General features: G+C 40.1%; 1 protein-coding gene across 1 annotated transcript in view; it reads left to right on the forward strand.

The window, feature by feature from the left end:
- Positions 1-13,769, forward strand: part of ME1 (malic enzyme 1) — a 193,499-nt gene that overhangs the window by 82,534 nt on the left and 97,196 nt on the right. The window contains exons 4-5 of the mRNA XM_075268253.1: positions 1,979-2,054; positions 3,263-3,424. Coding sequence (XP_075124354.1) covers positions 1,979-2,054; positions 3,263-3,424 — 238 coding nt within the window. The remainder of the gene's footprint in view (positions 1-1,978; positions 2,055-3,262; positions 3,425-13,769) is intronic.

Genomic DNA, 13,769 nt, shown 5'->3' on the forward strand with positions numbered 1-13,769 from the left:
GTCTCAGTCGCCGGGTCTCTGCTATATTTTACAGCAGAGACCTGACGCTAATGCCCACAATCAGTGCCCAGTGAAAGCATTTTGGGGTGGATCGGCAGTGGCCAGAAAAAATCCATTGCCATGGCAGCCGGGAGCCTGTTAAAGCTTCCAGGCTTGTCTGGCAATGATTTGTCTGACAGGTTGCCCTATGCATTATTATTATATTGCATTGCTTTAGTGATCATACCCACTGGGGTTCAAGACCCATGGGAGTCTACTAAGTACAATTTTTAAAAAAAAGTATTAAAAAAAAAAAAAACATAAAAAAATAAACAATTAAAAATTCAAATCACCCTTCCTTTCTCTAGAATACATATAAAACTTAAAAATTACACACACACATTAGGTATCCTGGTGTCTGAAAATGCCCAGACTACAAACTTATAAAAATATTTTTCCTGTGTGGTAAACACCGCAGCAGGAAAAAAAAAATTGACGTTCTGAATTGCAGTTTTTTTCACTGTTTCACTTCTGATAAAAATTTGAACAAAAAGTGATCAAAACAATAGACAATCCCCAAAATGGTATAACTAGAAAGTATACCTGGCCCCACAAAAAGAGATGCCCTATGCACAGAAATATAAAAAAGTTATGGGTGTCTGAACACGGCGACTTTAAGAAACATTTTTTGTTTGCAATGTTTTGGATTTTCATTAAGGGGTTAAAATGTGAATAAAGCTATATAAATTTGGTATCCCTGGAATCCTACCAAAACATAGAATACAGATGACATGTCATTTCATCAATCAAAGCCAATCAGAATGTCGCACTAATGCACTTTTTGACCAATTTCACCCCATTCTGAGTTTTTTTCCAGCTTCCCAGTATATTGTACAGAACAATGACGAACAATTTGTCCCTCAAACATTAAACTTTTATATACTCTGTGAACAGAAAAATAAAAAGCTTATGGGATTTGGGAGCATGGGAGTCAGAAACGAAAATTGTCATGAGCAAGAAGGGGTTAAAGGGACTGTGTCACCAACAAATGACCTATTTTTTATGTTAAACATATTTTTCAAGAATTGTTTTAAATTTTCCATCTGACTATCTATATTTAGGCCTAAATCCTGCAATTTTCACAGGAGCCAATGAGCCTAATAATAGACACTTGCCGATTCTGTAGGGGCTTTATTGCAGAAGTCACTTCATTTACATCACAGACAAGACAAACAGGATGATATAGAAGATAACACATTACGTATAGATAATACTACTGACCCAGCTTTTCTTCTCCCTCTCCCTGCATAGAGAATGTCTAGAAAGCTCTCCAATAGACCTCAGTGAGTCAGTTTCAGACTATTTGTTGCCTACAGCCATTACTATGATGTAAGTCTTATCAGTAAACGCGGTTAATAGGGCAGAAGAATAAAGTCAGAAAATAAACTGATTAGAACAAAGTGATATATTTCACTATCTGGTTTTAGTAAATAAAGTAAACCTATTGATGCATTCCCTTTAAAGAGGTCCGCTCTGATGACATGTCTGCTGTTGATACTTGTATTCCCCATATAAGCTGTAGCTGCATATTTTCACATGAGATTGCTTCCAGTTATAGAATACACATCTTGATATCACAATAAGTAGCACCAAATGACAAAACTCCACTCTGCTACATCTGTATAATAAATATATATTCATCTCAGTTACTTGATCTTAACTCATGGAAAAAGAGTATTCTGTGTCTTTACTAACTGCTTATACATTGCTCCAATTTTCTGTCACTTCTATCTGGAGTATAAATCGTAATATCCACATAGGACTATATTGTTCTTCAAAACAGTGTTGTCTTTGCACAGATATGTCATGTGATATCTTTAGCACTGGAAGGAAAACTATTTTTGGATAGATGATCTCACTGGTTAATGTATTCATCAGACTTTTACTTGTCAAATATAGACTTTTCCTGCATGATACTTATACGTGTTTTTCTCTACAGAGGCCTCTTCATTACCATTCATGACCGTGGCCATATATCCACACTAATGAAATCATGGCCTGAAAATGTAATTAAGGTAATGTATGCTAAGTTTTATTTCACTGCGACTGGTCAGAAATTCTTACCACATTGAATAGGTCATGTAAGGACATTGTGGTAATACTATGTCATTAATTGACATTATCTAAGAGGAACTCTGCTTTGCTCTCAGTTACCAATTGCACATTGAAGAGCAATAGAAGATTTTTCCTTATGTCAGCTAGTAGAAATGTGCAGTGTTGTACTAGAATTTGAGTTTTGACATTAGTACAGAAATTGAATCTTTCCTTCCAAATGTCTCCTTTAATTATGAATTGACATAAGGAATGGTTTCTTATCTACAAAAGGGTTGTGTGAGCCAAAGAATGACAGCGTGTTCCCTGGACAAGCCATTAATGTGTGATCTGTGCGGTCAGCTACTGGAAGTCTACCGATTGTAAGAACGAAGGGTCCTTAGTGCAGGGTGGAGTGCTAAAATCTTCCTTTGGTTTACCAGACTGATCTTGTCCATATGCTGTGCATGTTAGGGCCACTCAGTACAATATATCAAACGAGGCTAAGGAGCTATACCAGACATAGCACATGGATAAAACAGTGCTACTTTTGGTAGAACTATAAAAGGCAACCATCCTAAGGAAAGGACATTATTGTTTAGGACCAACCAACGCTTGTAAAGATAATTCTGAGAAGGAATAAGATGTCTCAATAGCAGTAAGATGGGAAAATGATGGTTGAGTTTTAGCGCAAAAGTTGGAGAAGGTTGTTTTTATGAAGCGAGAACTAGAAACCTAGACAGAAGATATAGGATACAGTGAGGAAATACTGAGGATACAGTGTTTTTCCCTAGTGAAAAATGTAGCTTTAGAAAATAAAGTTTTTATTGGACTGAATTCAGAGGGGGAGATTTATTGGGTTTTTAAGCAAAAGTGTGTGACTTTTTAGAACTTTTATTATTATTATTAATAATAATAATAATAATAATAATAATAATAATAAGTTTTATTTATATAGAGCCATCTTTGTCACTTTCCTGGGAAGTATTTTTTTTTTTATGACTCAAGCTACATTATGCCACCACAGTGTTTTTTTTTCCAATGTCAAGAAATGTAGCATATAAGCACATTTTAAGTGCAGTCCCAAGATTGATGAAGAATTTTATACCTGACAGTCTACCTTTAGGCATGAAATCAAAAATATATGCTCAATACATAGTGCACACTGTAACCCGTGTTTTGTGTATTACAGGCTGTTGTAGTAACAGATGGAGAGAGAATCCTCGGTCTTGGAGACCTTGGAAGTTATGGCATGGGCATTCCTGTTGGTAAACTGGCACTATACACAGCATGTGGAGGAGTAAAGCCTCAAGAGTGTCTTCCTGTGATGCTGGATGTAGGAACGGACAATCAGGTAGGCATCATATGTATAGTGGAAGCAAAGCATTACTGTCAAATGGGTTTTCTAGTCTCTAGGGCATGTTTCATACTGATGATTTATCCATAGGTTAGGCCATCAGTATCTCATATATGGGGGTCTGACACCTAGGCACCACACAGATCAACTGTTCTGGCACCAGAAACTGCTGCAGTGATGTGGAATGGACCAGCCTCAATATTAATATTACTACTGTGGGCCTGGAGGCCTTCAGAAGGCTTGCGGCTGCCATCCTGTACCTGGGTTGAGCCACACAGTACCCGCAATCAGAGTAGACTTTGGTACTGGTAGTGTTTTCTCTTTTTTGTATGTGCACCAAATTTTTCAATGGTCTGTTGCAGTGCCAGTTCCTTCCGTTTGTATTCAGAACTATTTTTTATTTAGTGTATTTGCTCTTTTAGGATCTGTGTGCTGGTATCAAACAATTTTTTTAGTTAATTGACGAAATGCTGCTGAAATACCCAATGCATGAATTTGTACTGGCAAATCTCCTTCAGAGAAGGTCTCTTTAGTATCAATAAGCCATTTTTCTAGGTTGATTTCACCTGACAAGAAATCTGCCATCAACAGGGGGCCACACAGTGGCTCAGTGGTTAGCACTGCAGCCCTGCAGCGCTGGTGTTCAAATGCCGCCAAGGGCAAAAAAAACCAAACATCTGTAAGGAGTTTGTATGTTCTCCGCGTGTTTGCATGGATTTCCATCCCATATTCCAAAAAGACATACTAATGGGGAAAAATGTACATTGTGAGTTCAGATAACTAAGATCTGAAAATCACAAAACACCTATATAGAGGGATGCAAGGTATGTTAGAGCCCAATAATAAAATATCAGTTTTAATGTGATTAAAATAATAAGGTCCACTGACTCATAGTAAAGGATATTTGTTAATAACAAGGCCCTAGTAGGGTTAATTCCAAGGGGCTGGCAAGAGAATAATATCGACATGGATGTAAATTGAGTAACATAAGTCTTTAGTATCCTCAGATAAGCACTGTGTCCCAACAACATTATCTTTAATAAGGTGGGACTCTATATATATGGAATAAAGACTCATTATGTCTTTATATCATATCATGCCTCATATATCAAGTCATGCATGGCTGCCCCAATAACAAGAACAATAATATAGGGCTAATACCTTACTGTTGGGTTGCAAATTACCAGACCCACTACAGTCAGTAACCCAAGGTTTAGGGGTGTATTTAACTGATTTGCATATCGGTCACAATATTTCAGCCCCCAGTTCAGTCTATTAGTGCACCTATACCCATCAAAATGTAGTGGTTGACAGATATGAGAGCATAAATTGTCTTATTCCACTCGATAAGACTGAGGTATAGCCAAGTGAACGTATCTAAACCACCTGATCAGACTATGGAATATCAACATCAGCGTTCCTCTGTCTATTATAACACACACAGTTACAAACGAACTGTCTAAATTATGTAACACATTTCTACTGATCAATTACATTCAGTTTCATTAGAGGTAAGTATGACGCTCAAGCTGCCAAAATGTTGTACGATAGAACTACATTTAGTTCCCTGCATATACTGCCCCCGGCACTGATGTACTTAATGTGCTAATAAAGATTCAGTATATTTTTCTATATATATTTCTGGGTATATTGTCTCACTTATGTATGCAACTTACTTCTTGGTATTTTGTACTTTCTATGCATGTATCTTGTCCATCTATTCCAGTCCCTAAAGTTTGATAATATTTCTTTAGTTTTTATATAATTAAAACTCAGTACCCAAATTATATGGTATGGTCAATTTTTTTTGCCTCATTCTTATTGGAATTAAATATAAGAATTTGCCAATCAAATTCCACTATATATATATCTAACAGAGTCATGTGGTTTAGCAGAAATGCTCATAACTCTGCCAGTAGCGGTGCCAATTATCCTCTAGCTGTGCAGCCATAAACAAAGCACAGTGTTTCAGTAGATGAAGAATGGTTGGCATGGTCTAAATATTCTATGAGTACCAACCATATTTTTGCATTGCTTTTGTCTGCACAGCTATTTTTATACATGTCTTAATTTGTATCGTACAGAAATGTTCTGCTTCCAGTCAGGGCCTTGCTTAAGATTGACATCAACGTTTCTGTTGTTATTCCAAAACGTCTAAGCTGCATTTGCTTGCCCAGAATTGAGTATGTCTACAAAAACGCACAGAAACCACAACTTCTGTGGGTAATAAAGTAGAGGTTTTGTAATGGAAAAAGGATTTGTGAACCTATGAAGTACTGAATGCACATTACAGTAAATAAGGGTCTCTAAGGAACAGATAGAAATAAAAATTCATTGTTTTACTTTAGTCTTCTAATACATGATGAAAAGCGCAGAAATAATAGTAATAATAATAATTAGTCATATGGCTAGGTACACAGGCTGGCGAACAGAATGCCAGTCTTAATAAATCCCCCCATTATCTTTAACTTAGATTCCTTAATAGATAAATCCCAAACTTTTTTTTCTGTCTGTAGTCATTAAGATAACGCTTTAATTGGCAAATGTTCTTATAAGGTTGTACAATAGAAAAATACTGCTTTGGAATTCTATACTATATTGGTGTAAGTTCACTGACGTTGAATACACCTTTTAAAGGGAAAGTTCACATTAGAGAATTTGGGGAAATATAATTTCATTTACAGGATTAATAAGGAGAATTACTTTACAACTTGGCTATTCTAATGTTCCACAAAAACCGCTCTTACCTCTCTGTTAACAGAATACAGCCACAATAAACATCACAGAACCGCAGTGGGGAATTTGATTTCCTCATGCATTCTATCTGCTCTTCCAAATAAGTTATTTGCATTCAGCTTTTAGGTGTACATTAGGGAATTGTTGTATATATCCTTTATGTGATATTCAAAGTATGGATGTCCAGAAAAGCCCCGTGAAGCTGCTTCTCCACATAATATCCACAGCCCAATAGAATAAGAGTAGGATCACTGTGATTTTATGGCTTTGTATTCCTGGAAGTCTAAGTTATTTTCTCATGCACAGCCACAGTCACCTCTAACAAGCCATTAAATGCTTGCAAATGTTTTTTATTAGGCTAAAGTTATTGTAGCTGCTGTCGCCAAGTTCTGTAACTGCTGCTTCTCATTCATTATTAGAAGTACACCAACTTGAATGAATGTGCTAAAATATTAAGTATGTTTTAACATTATAATAGGGTAAGTAAGACTTTTTCAAGCGTGCAGGATTTGGTGAAGGGTATGGTTCTGGCTATGTATACTGACCAGTTTCTGTGAGGAGACCTCCCTCTAGGAGGACAGTTTTTAAATACAATTTTTAAGATTATCTGTATCAAAATATTTAGCAATTTATAGATACGATGAACACCGTAACACATTTAATACAGTGCTGTCCACCATGTGACCCCCCCACACAGTGTTACATTACAAACAGCTCTTTACCGCCCACACCATCTGACCAACTGAAATGATCTAAAGCAACTGAATACACCTTGTTCATGCTCCTCTGTGCTGCACAGGATTGTACATAAAATGAAAACAACAATGGGCAGCCCAAGCCATTTCCTAGAACAATGGTGAAACATTGGATTGTGAGGAGGTGATCACATAGTTGCAAACTGTGCCAAACTTTTCTGGAATTGCCATGAATTTTCAGAAAACAATCCTGTCAAATATGATTATGTCCCAGCCCAAAATGGATGGAACTTACAAAAACTCTGACAAAAAGTGGGATATCCCTCTGTCTGGGAGTGTTCCTGGGGCAGGACTTAAACATCTAATTTTTACTAACGCATGCGATAATGCATGATATGATGTCATGTTATGGATGTGATGAAGACGTTAATGATTATGATTTGCTTTTAGAGCTCATTGTTGATACCAGGTGTCACTTTTACCTGAGTTACTGTATATAAGAACTTGCAACAGGAAACCAAGGAAATTTATGTCTAAGAACATGAACATAGCCCAGATGAGCACAACTCTGCTAGGGGTAGGGGTCATGTCACCTGCTAGAACACAGCGGAAAAGAAGTGTAGAAGCACTGAGTAGGAGAGACAGCAGAGAAGCAAGAGAAAATGTGTCATGTGTGGAGATTAAAGTAAATCACTCTAGATACTAGAAGATTAAGAAGCAGCTAAGAAAACAAAGCTGGTTCCATGGTACATCCTGAAGAGTGTAAAACTTTGAGCCAAGGAATAGGGTTCCAGGGCTATGAGAAGTTTGTAATGAATGGATGCCTAGTTAGACTGTGGAAGAGTGTGTACACAGCTAGAGTCTGGGTCCAATTAGACATGACACACACTGTATTGAGATTGCCAGAGAGTGTTGAGGTAGCAGAGAGCTATTATCTTCACTTACTGTGAGATTGTCATTGCTGTTTGTACAGAACCCTGTGCTAAATAGCAACCTGATAGCTTAGCTGTAGAGAATGACTGAGTGCTGATAAACCATCTCAGAATTTGAGTAAAATTCTGTATTTGCCAGCCTATATGTACTTTTTCCTGTGTTTCAATCTCTTACCACACCCTGCCCATCACAGTACAGCAGTAACTTATTAAAGGAGCTATATCATTGCGAAAAGTCATTTTTAGCAAAGCCCATACTTGTATAGCCTTTAGAAAGGCTATTCCACACATACCTTTTGTATGCAAGCCCCCTCAGTAGTTTTTGAATGAGCCCGCTTTTATTCATATGCTAATTAGCCTCCTGCGAGCACCCTGAAGTCTGACTGAGCACTCTCTCCTCTCTGCTATTCTCTGCTATGTGTGAGTGAGAGCAGTGAGATGAGTCAGCAGCAGCAGGCTGTGATGTACATACAGCAGACAGAGCTCAATGAGACTTCCTGTGCACGCTGAAGGCTCATTAGCATATGAAAAAAACAGGCTCATTCAAAAGCTACTGAGGCGATTTACATACAAAAGGTATGTGTGGAATAGCCTTTCTAAAGGCTATGCAAGGATGTGCTTAGATAAAAATGACTTTTCCCAATGATCGAGCCCCTTTAATATACGTATAACAGATATTTATTATTCCCAGTGTAGTCAGTAAAATAAGCTGTGACTAAGACTTTAGGAAAAAGTCTCAGTGATTCATGTGGCCAATGTCGAAATACCACAAATCTGAGAGTTTTCCTAAGGATAGTGTTTTGTGAACACACAGAAATGGATTATCTAATGTAATATGAGGTCATTCACCACATATTCTGACCTATTTTTCTCATGATGTTTTATAGTCATGAATGCTTCTGATAATAAATAAAAATATAATATGAAAGCAGAAAATAAAGCCAAAGTCATGACTCAGAATAACAAAGGACCAAATCAAAGAAGTATTTTTATATTTTTTTAATTAAAAACCTAGCGATGAAAGGTTATTGACTTTATGCATGTGTGAGGAACACTGTAAGTCCTCATATACACAGCTGTAGTTTTTATCCACAATTGGGGATAAAAGTACAGACCAATTCATTTCTATGGGTCTACACGGCTGTAGATTTTGTGGTCATGTGTCTGTGCCGCATACAAGGACTACAAATTATGAAGAATGTCCCATATTTCCCCTCATTTGTTGCACAGGCAAGTGTATAGGATCATGTAGGGGATTATTGTGGATCCATGATTGCGGATGACATGTGGACATGTTTTTTACAGATTGCAGATCAGTATTTGCGGACGGCAAAACCACTATAGATGTGTGCAAGAGACCTTCACTTCTCACAAGTATGAGGTTTCCAAAAATGGTTAAAATATCTAACATTTGGCCTATACAGCTTTTAAAACCCTATTATTATTGTCTTTGTATAAAGTATATAAAAAGACTTAAAGTGGTACTGACGCTGGTGGACTGGTGTGCCTATGGCCTGGAAGCTATTCTGAAGGCCTACAAAACATGTAGATGTCTGTGGAGGGTTACCGTCAGTAGAGGTAGGCAAAGCGGGTTCACAACAAACAGAGACAGTGACAAAGCTGGTAGATTGCAAACAGGGTGTCTTTGTTTATTTTTATAGTCCAGGGCTAACAAAAAAAGAACAGCCTTCTTCAACAATAATGAAAACAAAACCTGCCCGGCTGATCTCTAACTAACATAGATGTTCCTGTCTATACCAAGTGCCGATCTACCAGACACTGGACACACGGCAGTGATAAATTGTCACTCACAGGCAGAATACAGAAGTCCAAACTTTACAGCTTCAGGGCACATCCAATACTGAATGCCATACTAGACTCCATCAAAATCTTGTTCCACTCTGAGCTTTTCTTAGCCCTTCTGTAGGTACCTTTTAGTGAAAAAGCTGCAGGTGCAGCCAATAACCAGCACCCTGGTACTAATACCAGAAATGAACTAGGAATTTGAGTTTTCCAGTACTGACACCATATTCCTAGTAGACATATGAAAGAAACCTGGGTGAATATATATCTTACCTCCATGATTTTTCCTATCACCGTATTACAGTGATTTAGAATTTTGCATTCTAAATTATATACTTAACATTATTTACACAGATCATATCATTATGGACTCTTTGTGAATCCACTGTATACAAGTGAGAAGTCCCACATCAGTAAATGGAGTCAGATCCTGGGTCCACCAGAAGATCCTCTTGTATTTTAGTGAGCCAGTCTGACCATGGAAATTGACTTTTATCAACTGCACTTGTAGCCCAGTCTTCTCTACATCACCTTGTGCAACTGATTATAAATGTACTGTAACCATCTCTACTACATCTATAGTTTATGGCAGAAGTGGTATAGGTTGACCAGGTGGAAATGATTAGCAGGTTAGAGGGGTCTTCCCAGAAAATGGGTGGTACATATTGGATCATTAGGGTCATGTCATTCCCTACTGATACAAACTATAGGATAGTTACAAAATAGTGATGGAATTATACAGACAAAGAGAGAAGTCTCCCCGATCAATCACTCCTATGCACCATGTGAATCCCAAGTTTACTGTTCCTTCTTGGCAACATGACAGTATTGAAGAGAAGTTTCTATTGAACTGTGGTTTATCATGCTGGTAATGGTAAATAAGGTACTTGGGGGGGCTAGCGGTCCCCCATCTCTTACACTACTACTGGGCCTCCCACCTACGTTGTATTCCATTTTGGGCTGCGTCCTGGGCATTCACGAAATGGGCAGAGATTGAGAAACTCTGGATGGCTCCTGTTCATCCTAATGCCTTGTTGTGGTCCCATTCTCCCCCTCCACTCCCAGTCCCACTCCCCTATTCGCTTCACGCGGTCTATTTGGGTTACCTGCTCGAAACTTTTTCCTATGGCGGCTGTCTGCTCGTCCATGGTTTCCTTTCTCTATAATCCTCTCCTCCTGGAGGGACTCAAAACAGGAATGGTTCGCCCATGGAGCAAATTGGGTCTTTTTCATATTGCAGATCTGATTGATCCCTTGTCTTTGAAGCTCAGGTCCTTTGATTTACATCTGTATTACACTTGCCTAACTCTGTTTGGCTACATTATAGGCAGATTGCTCACTTTATGGTCTCCCAGTTCGGCTCCCTGAAGGTCTCCTTGCCCACGGTCTTTGAAAAGGTCTGTAAGGAGGGCACCTTTACAACTGGTTTAATCTCAGGTATTTATAGGCTTCTTGCTTCTTCAGGAACAAGTGGCCCTCCCTCTCATTGGTACATGGACCGATGGTCTAGGGCGTTGAATAAGGTAATCTCACCTAACCAATGGCAGGTCATCTGGTCTCGTGCGGCCAAGTCCTCTACATGCGTTACCTTCCGAGAGACTCAATACAAATTATTAATGCACTGGTACCTCACCCCTGCCTTCATTCTCTTAATCCCAGCATTCCACCCTTTTGCTGGCATTGTGGGGCAGGGATGGGTACCTTGTGCCATATTTTGGGATTGTCCGGGCTTTTGCCCCTTTTGGCGAGAGGTGCAGTCTCTCATGGAGGCCCTCTTCATTCGAAGGGTTCCATTGGACTCTCTCACCTACCTGCTCAATCTCCCCCCTCCCCCCTCATTTGGGCAAGCACTCATCTAAATTGTTCTTGTATCTGTGTACGGCAGCCCAAACCCTCATTGCCTTGCACTGAAAGCGTACCTTGCCCCCCCACCAGCCCCGACTTAGTAGCTCGCCTAAAAGACGTGCGTAGCATTTTTGACGGCTTCTTTAAGCCACACCCTTGATGGATTCCAGGCGGTATGGTCATCCTGGGATGCTTACTGTGCTCTGAATGCCTCTAATCCTTCCTCTCTTTTGTTCTTCCTTCCCTTTGTGGTGTGTCTTCCCCCTGTCTTTTCTTTCTGTATATATTATGATCGGTTATACTGTTTTTTTTCTTCCACTGTTAAACGTGTGCCTTATTTTTTGACATTTGTATTGTTGTTTTATGTATAATTTCAAAGATTATAAGGAAAGATTGTAGCTCACCGCTTCTGTTGGTTTATAAGTATAATCCACTGGGTGCACGGCCAAATGGCTCCGGACTCCTGGAGCACAGTAAGTCCAATCACATGTAAAAAGATTACGTCCGCACTCCTGTATTCCTTAAAAATTTCATCTTTATTCAATTCTTTTAACCCCTTCCCGACATGCGCCGTAATAGTACGGCGCGTGTCGGGTCTGTAACTATGGCGACCGCCCGGAAGCCGGGCGGCCGTCATAGCCGCCGGGTGTCTACTGCTTTAAGCAGTAGACAACTGGCTCTAATGCAGTGATGGCGAACCTATGGCACGCGTGCCAGAGAGGGCACGCAGAGCCCTCCATGCTGGCACGCGTGCGGTCGCCCGGATCGCTCACCAACAGGGAATCCGGTACAGGATTCCCCGTTGATGAGCGATCACTGCCTTCAGTTGTATGTGCAAATGCACATACAGCTGAAAGCTGTCAGGGTAGGCCGCGGATCGCGCGACCGCGGCCTACACTGGCTGCAGAGTTTGACCTCTGCCCCGACGCGGGCGCGATGACGTCATCAGCGCCGCCAGTGACAAGAAGGTGGATGCCGGCGGCTCTTCAGGAGTGAGTATGAGAGTGGCTCACTGTGTATATGATGTTGGGGGGAGCGCTTATAATACTTGGTGGGGTGTATGATACTGGGGGGGAGTGTATAATACTGGGGGGGCTTATAATACTGGGTGGGGTGTATAATACTGGGGGGAGTGTATAATACTGGGGGGAGTGTATAATACTGAGGGGGCTTATAATACTGGGGGGAGTGTATAATACTGGGGGGCTTATAATACTGGGTGGGGTGTATAATACTGGGGGGAGTGTATAATACTGGGGGGAGTGTATAATACTGAGGGGGCTTATAATACTGGGGTGGCTTATAATACTGGGGGGTGTACTAAAGAGCATATAATACTGGGGGGGGGGGCTATTTATAAGCACACAATACTGTGTGTGGATGCCACTGTGGAGCATATAATCCTGTGGGGGGGGGGGACACCTACTGCGGAGCATATAACACTGGGGGGCTACTGTGGTACTGTGGAGAATATAATATTGTGTGGTGGGCCCACTGCAGAGCATATAATACTGTCTGGGGTCCCCTCACTATTTATATCACACAGTATCTGTTTTATAGCAGACGTGATATTAGTACAGGATGTAAGAATATTACACGGTAACTATAAAACAGATCCTGTGCGATGTAAATAGTGAAAATTAATTGTTCAAAGTACCAAATGCCGAGACCTTTACATTTCAGTACAACGTTGTTTGTATTATTGAAAGCTCTGTAAAGCCCCACATGACTGTAATTTTTGGTCAGTAACTGTCCGCAATTGTGGATCCGCATAGTATTAAGTCTATATTGTCGTGTTGGCACTCCGCGAAAATTTTGTGGGTTTTGGGTTGCAGTTTGGGCACTCGGTCTCTAAAAGGTTCGCCATCACTGCTCTAATGCCTCCGATTGGTCCCCGGACCGATCGGAGGCATTAACCCCTCCGGCGCTGCTGTCAAAGGCGCCGGAGGCGCCATTTTCCCGGCGGCGCATGGGCGCCGCCATTTTGGCAGGGATCGCCGGCTCCTGGAGCATGCTCCAGGGCCGACCCCCCGTTGCCATGACAGCCGGGAGCCTTGTTAAAGGCTCCCAGCCGGTCTGCAAATTCTCTCTTTTGCAGGCTGGTGTATACAGCCTGCAAAAGAGATGATGATTTTTTGCAATGCATTGCAATGCATTAGCATTGTAATGCATTGCATTAGTGATCAGACCCCCTGGGGTTCAACACCCCTAGGCGGTCTAATAAATGCAAAAAAAAAATAAAAAAAAAATAAAAAAAAATATAAAAAGTATTAAAAGTTCAAATCACCCCCCTTTCCCTAGAACAAATATAAAAGTAGTTAAAAACTGTGA

This window comes from Leptodactylus fuscus, chromosome 3, assembly GCF_031893055.1.
Source record: "Leptodactylus fuscus isolate aLepFus1 chromosome 3, aLepFus1.hap2, whole genome shotgun sequence".
Taxonomy (NCBI): domain Eukaryota; kingdom Metazoa; phylum Chordata; class Amphibia; order Anura; family Leptodactylidae; genus Leptodactylus; species Leptodactylus fuscus.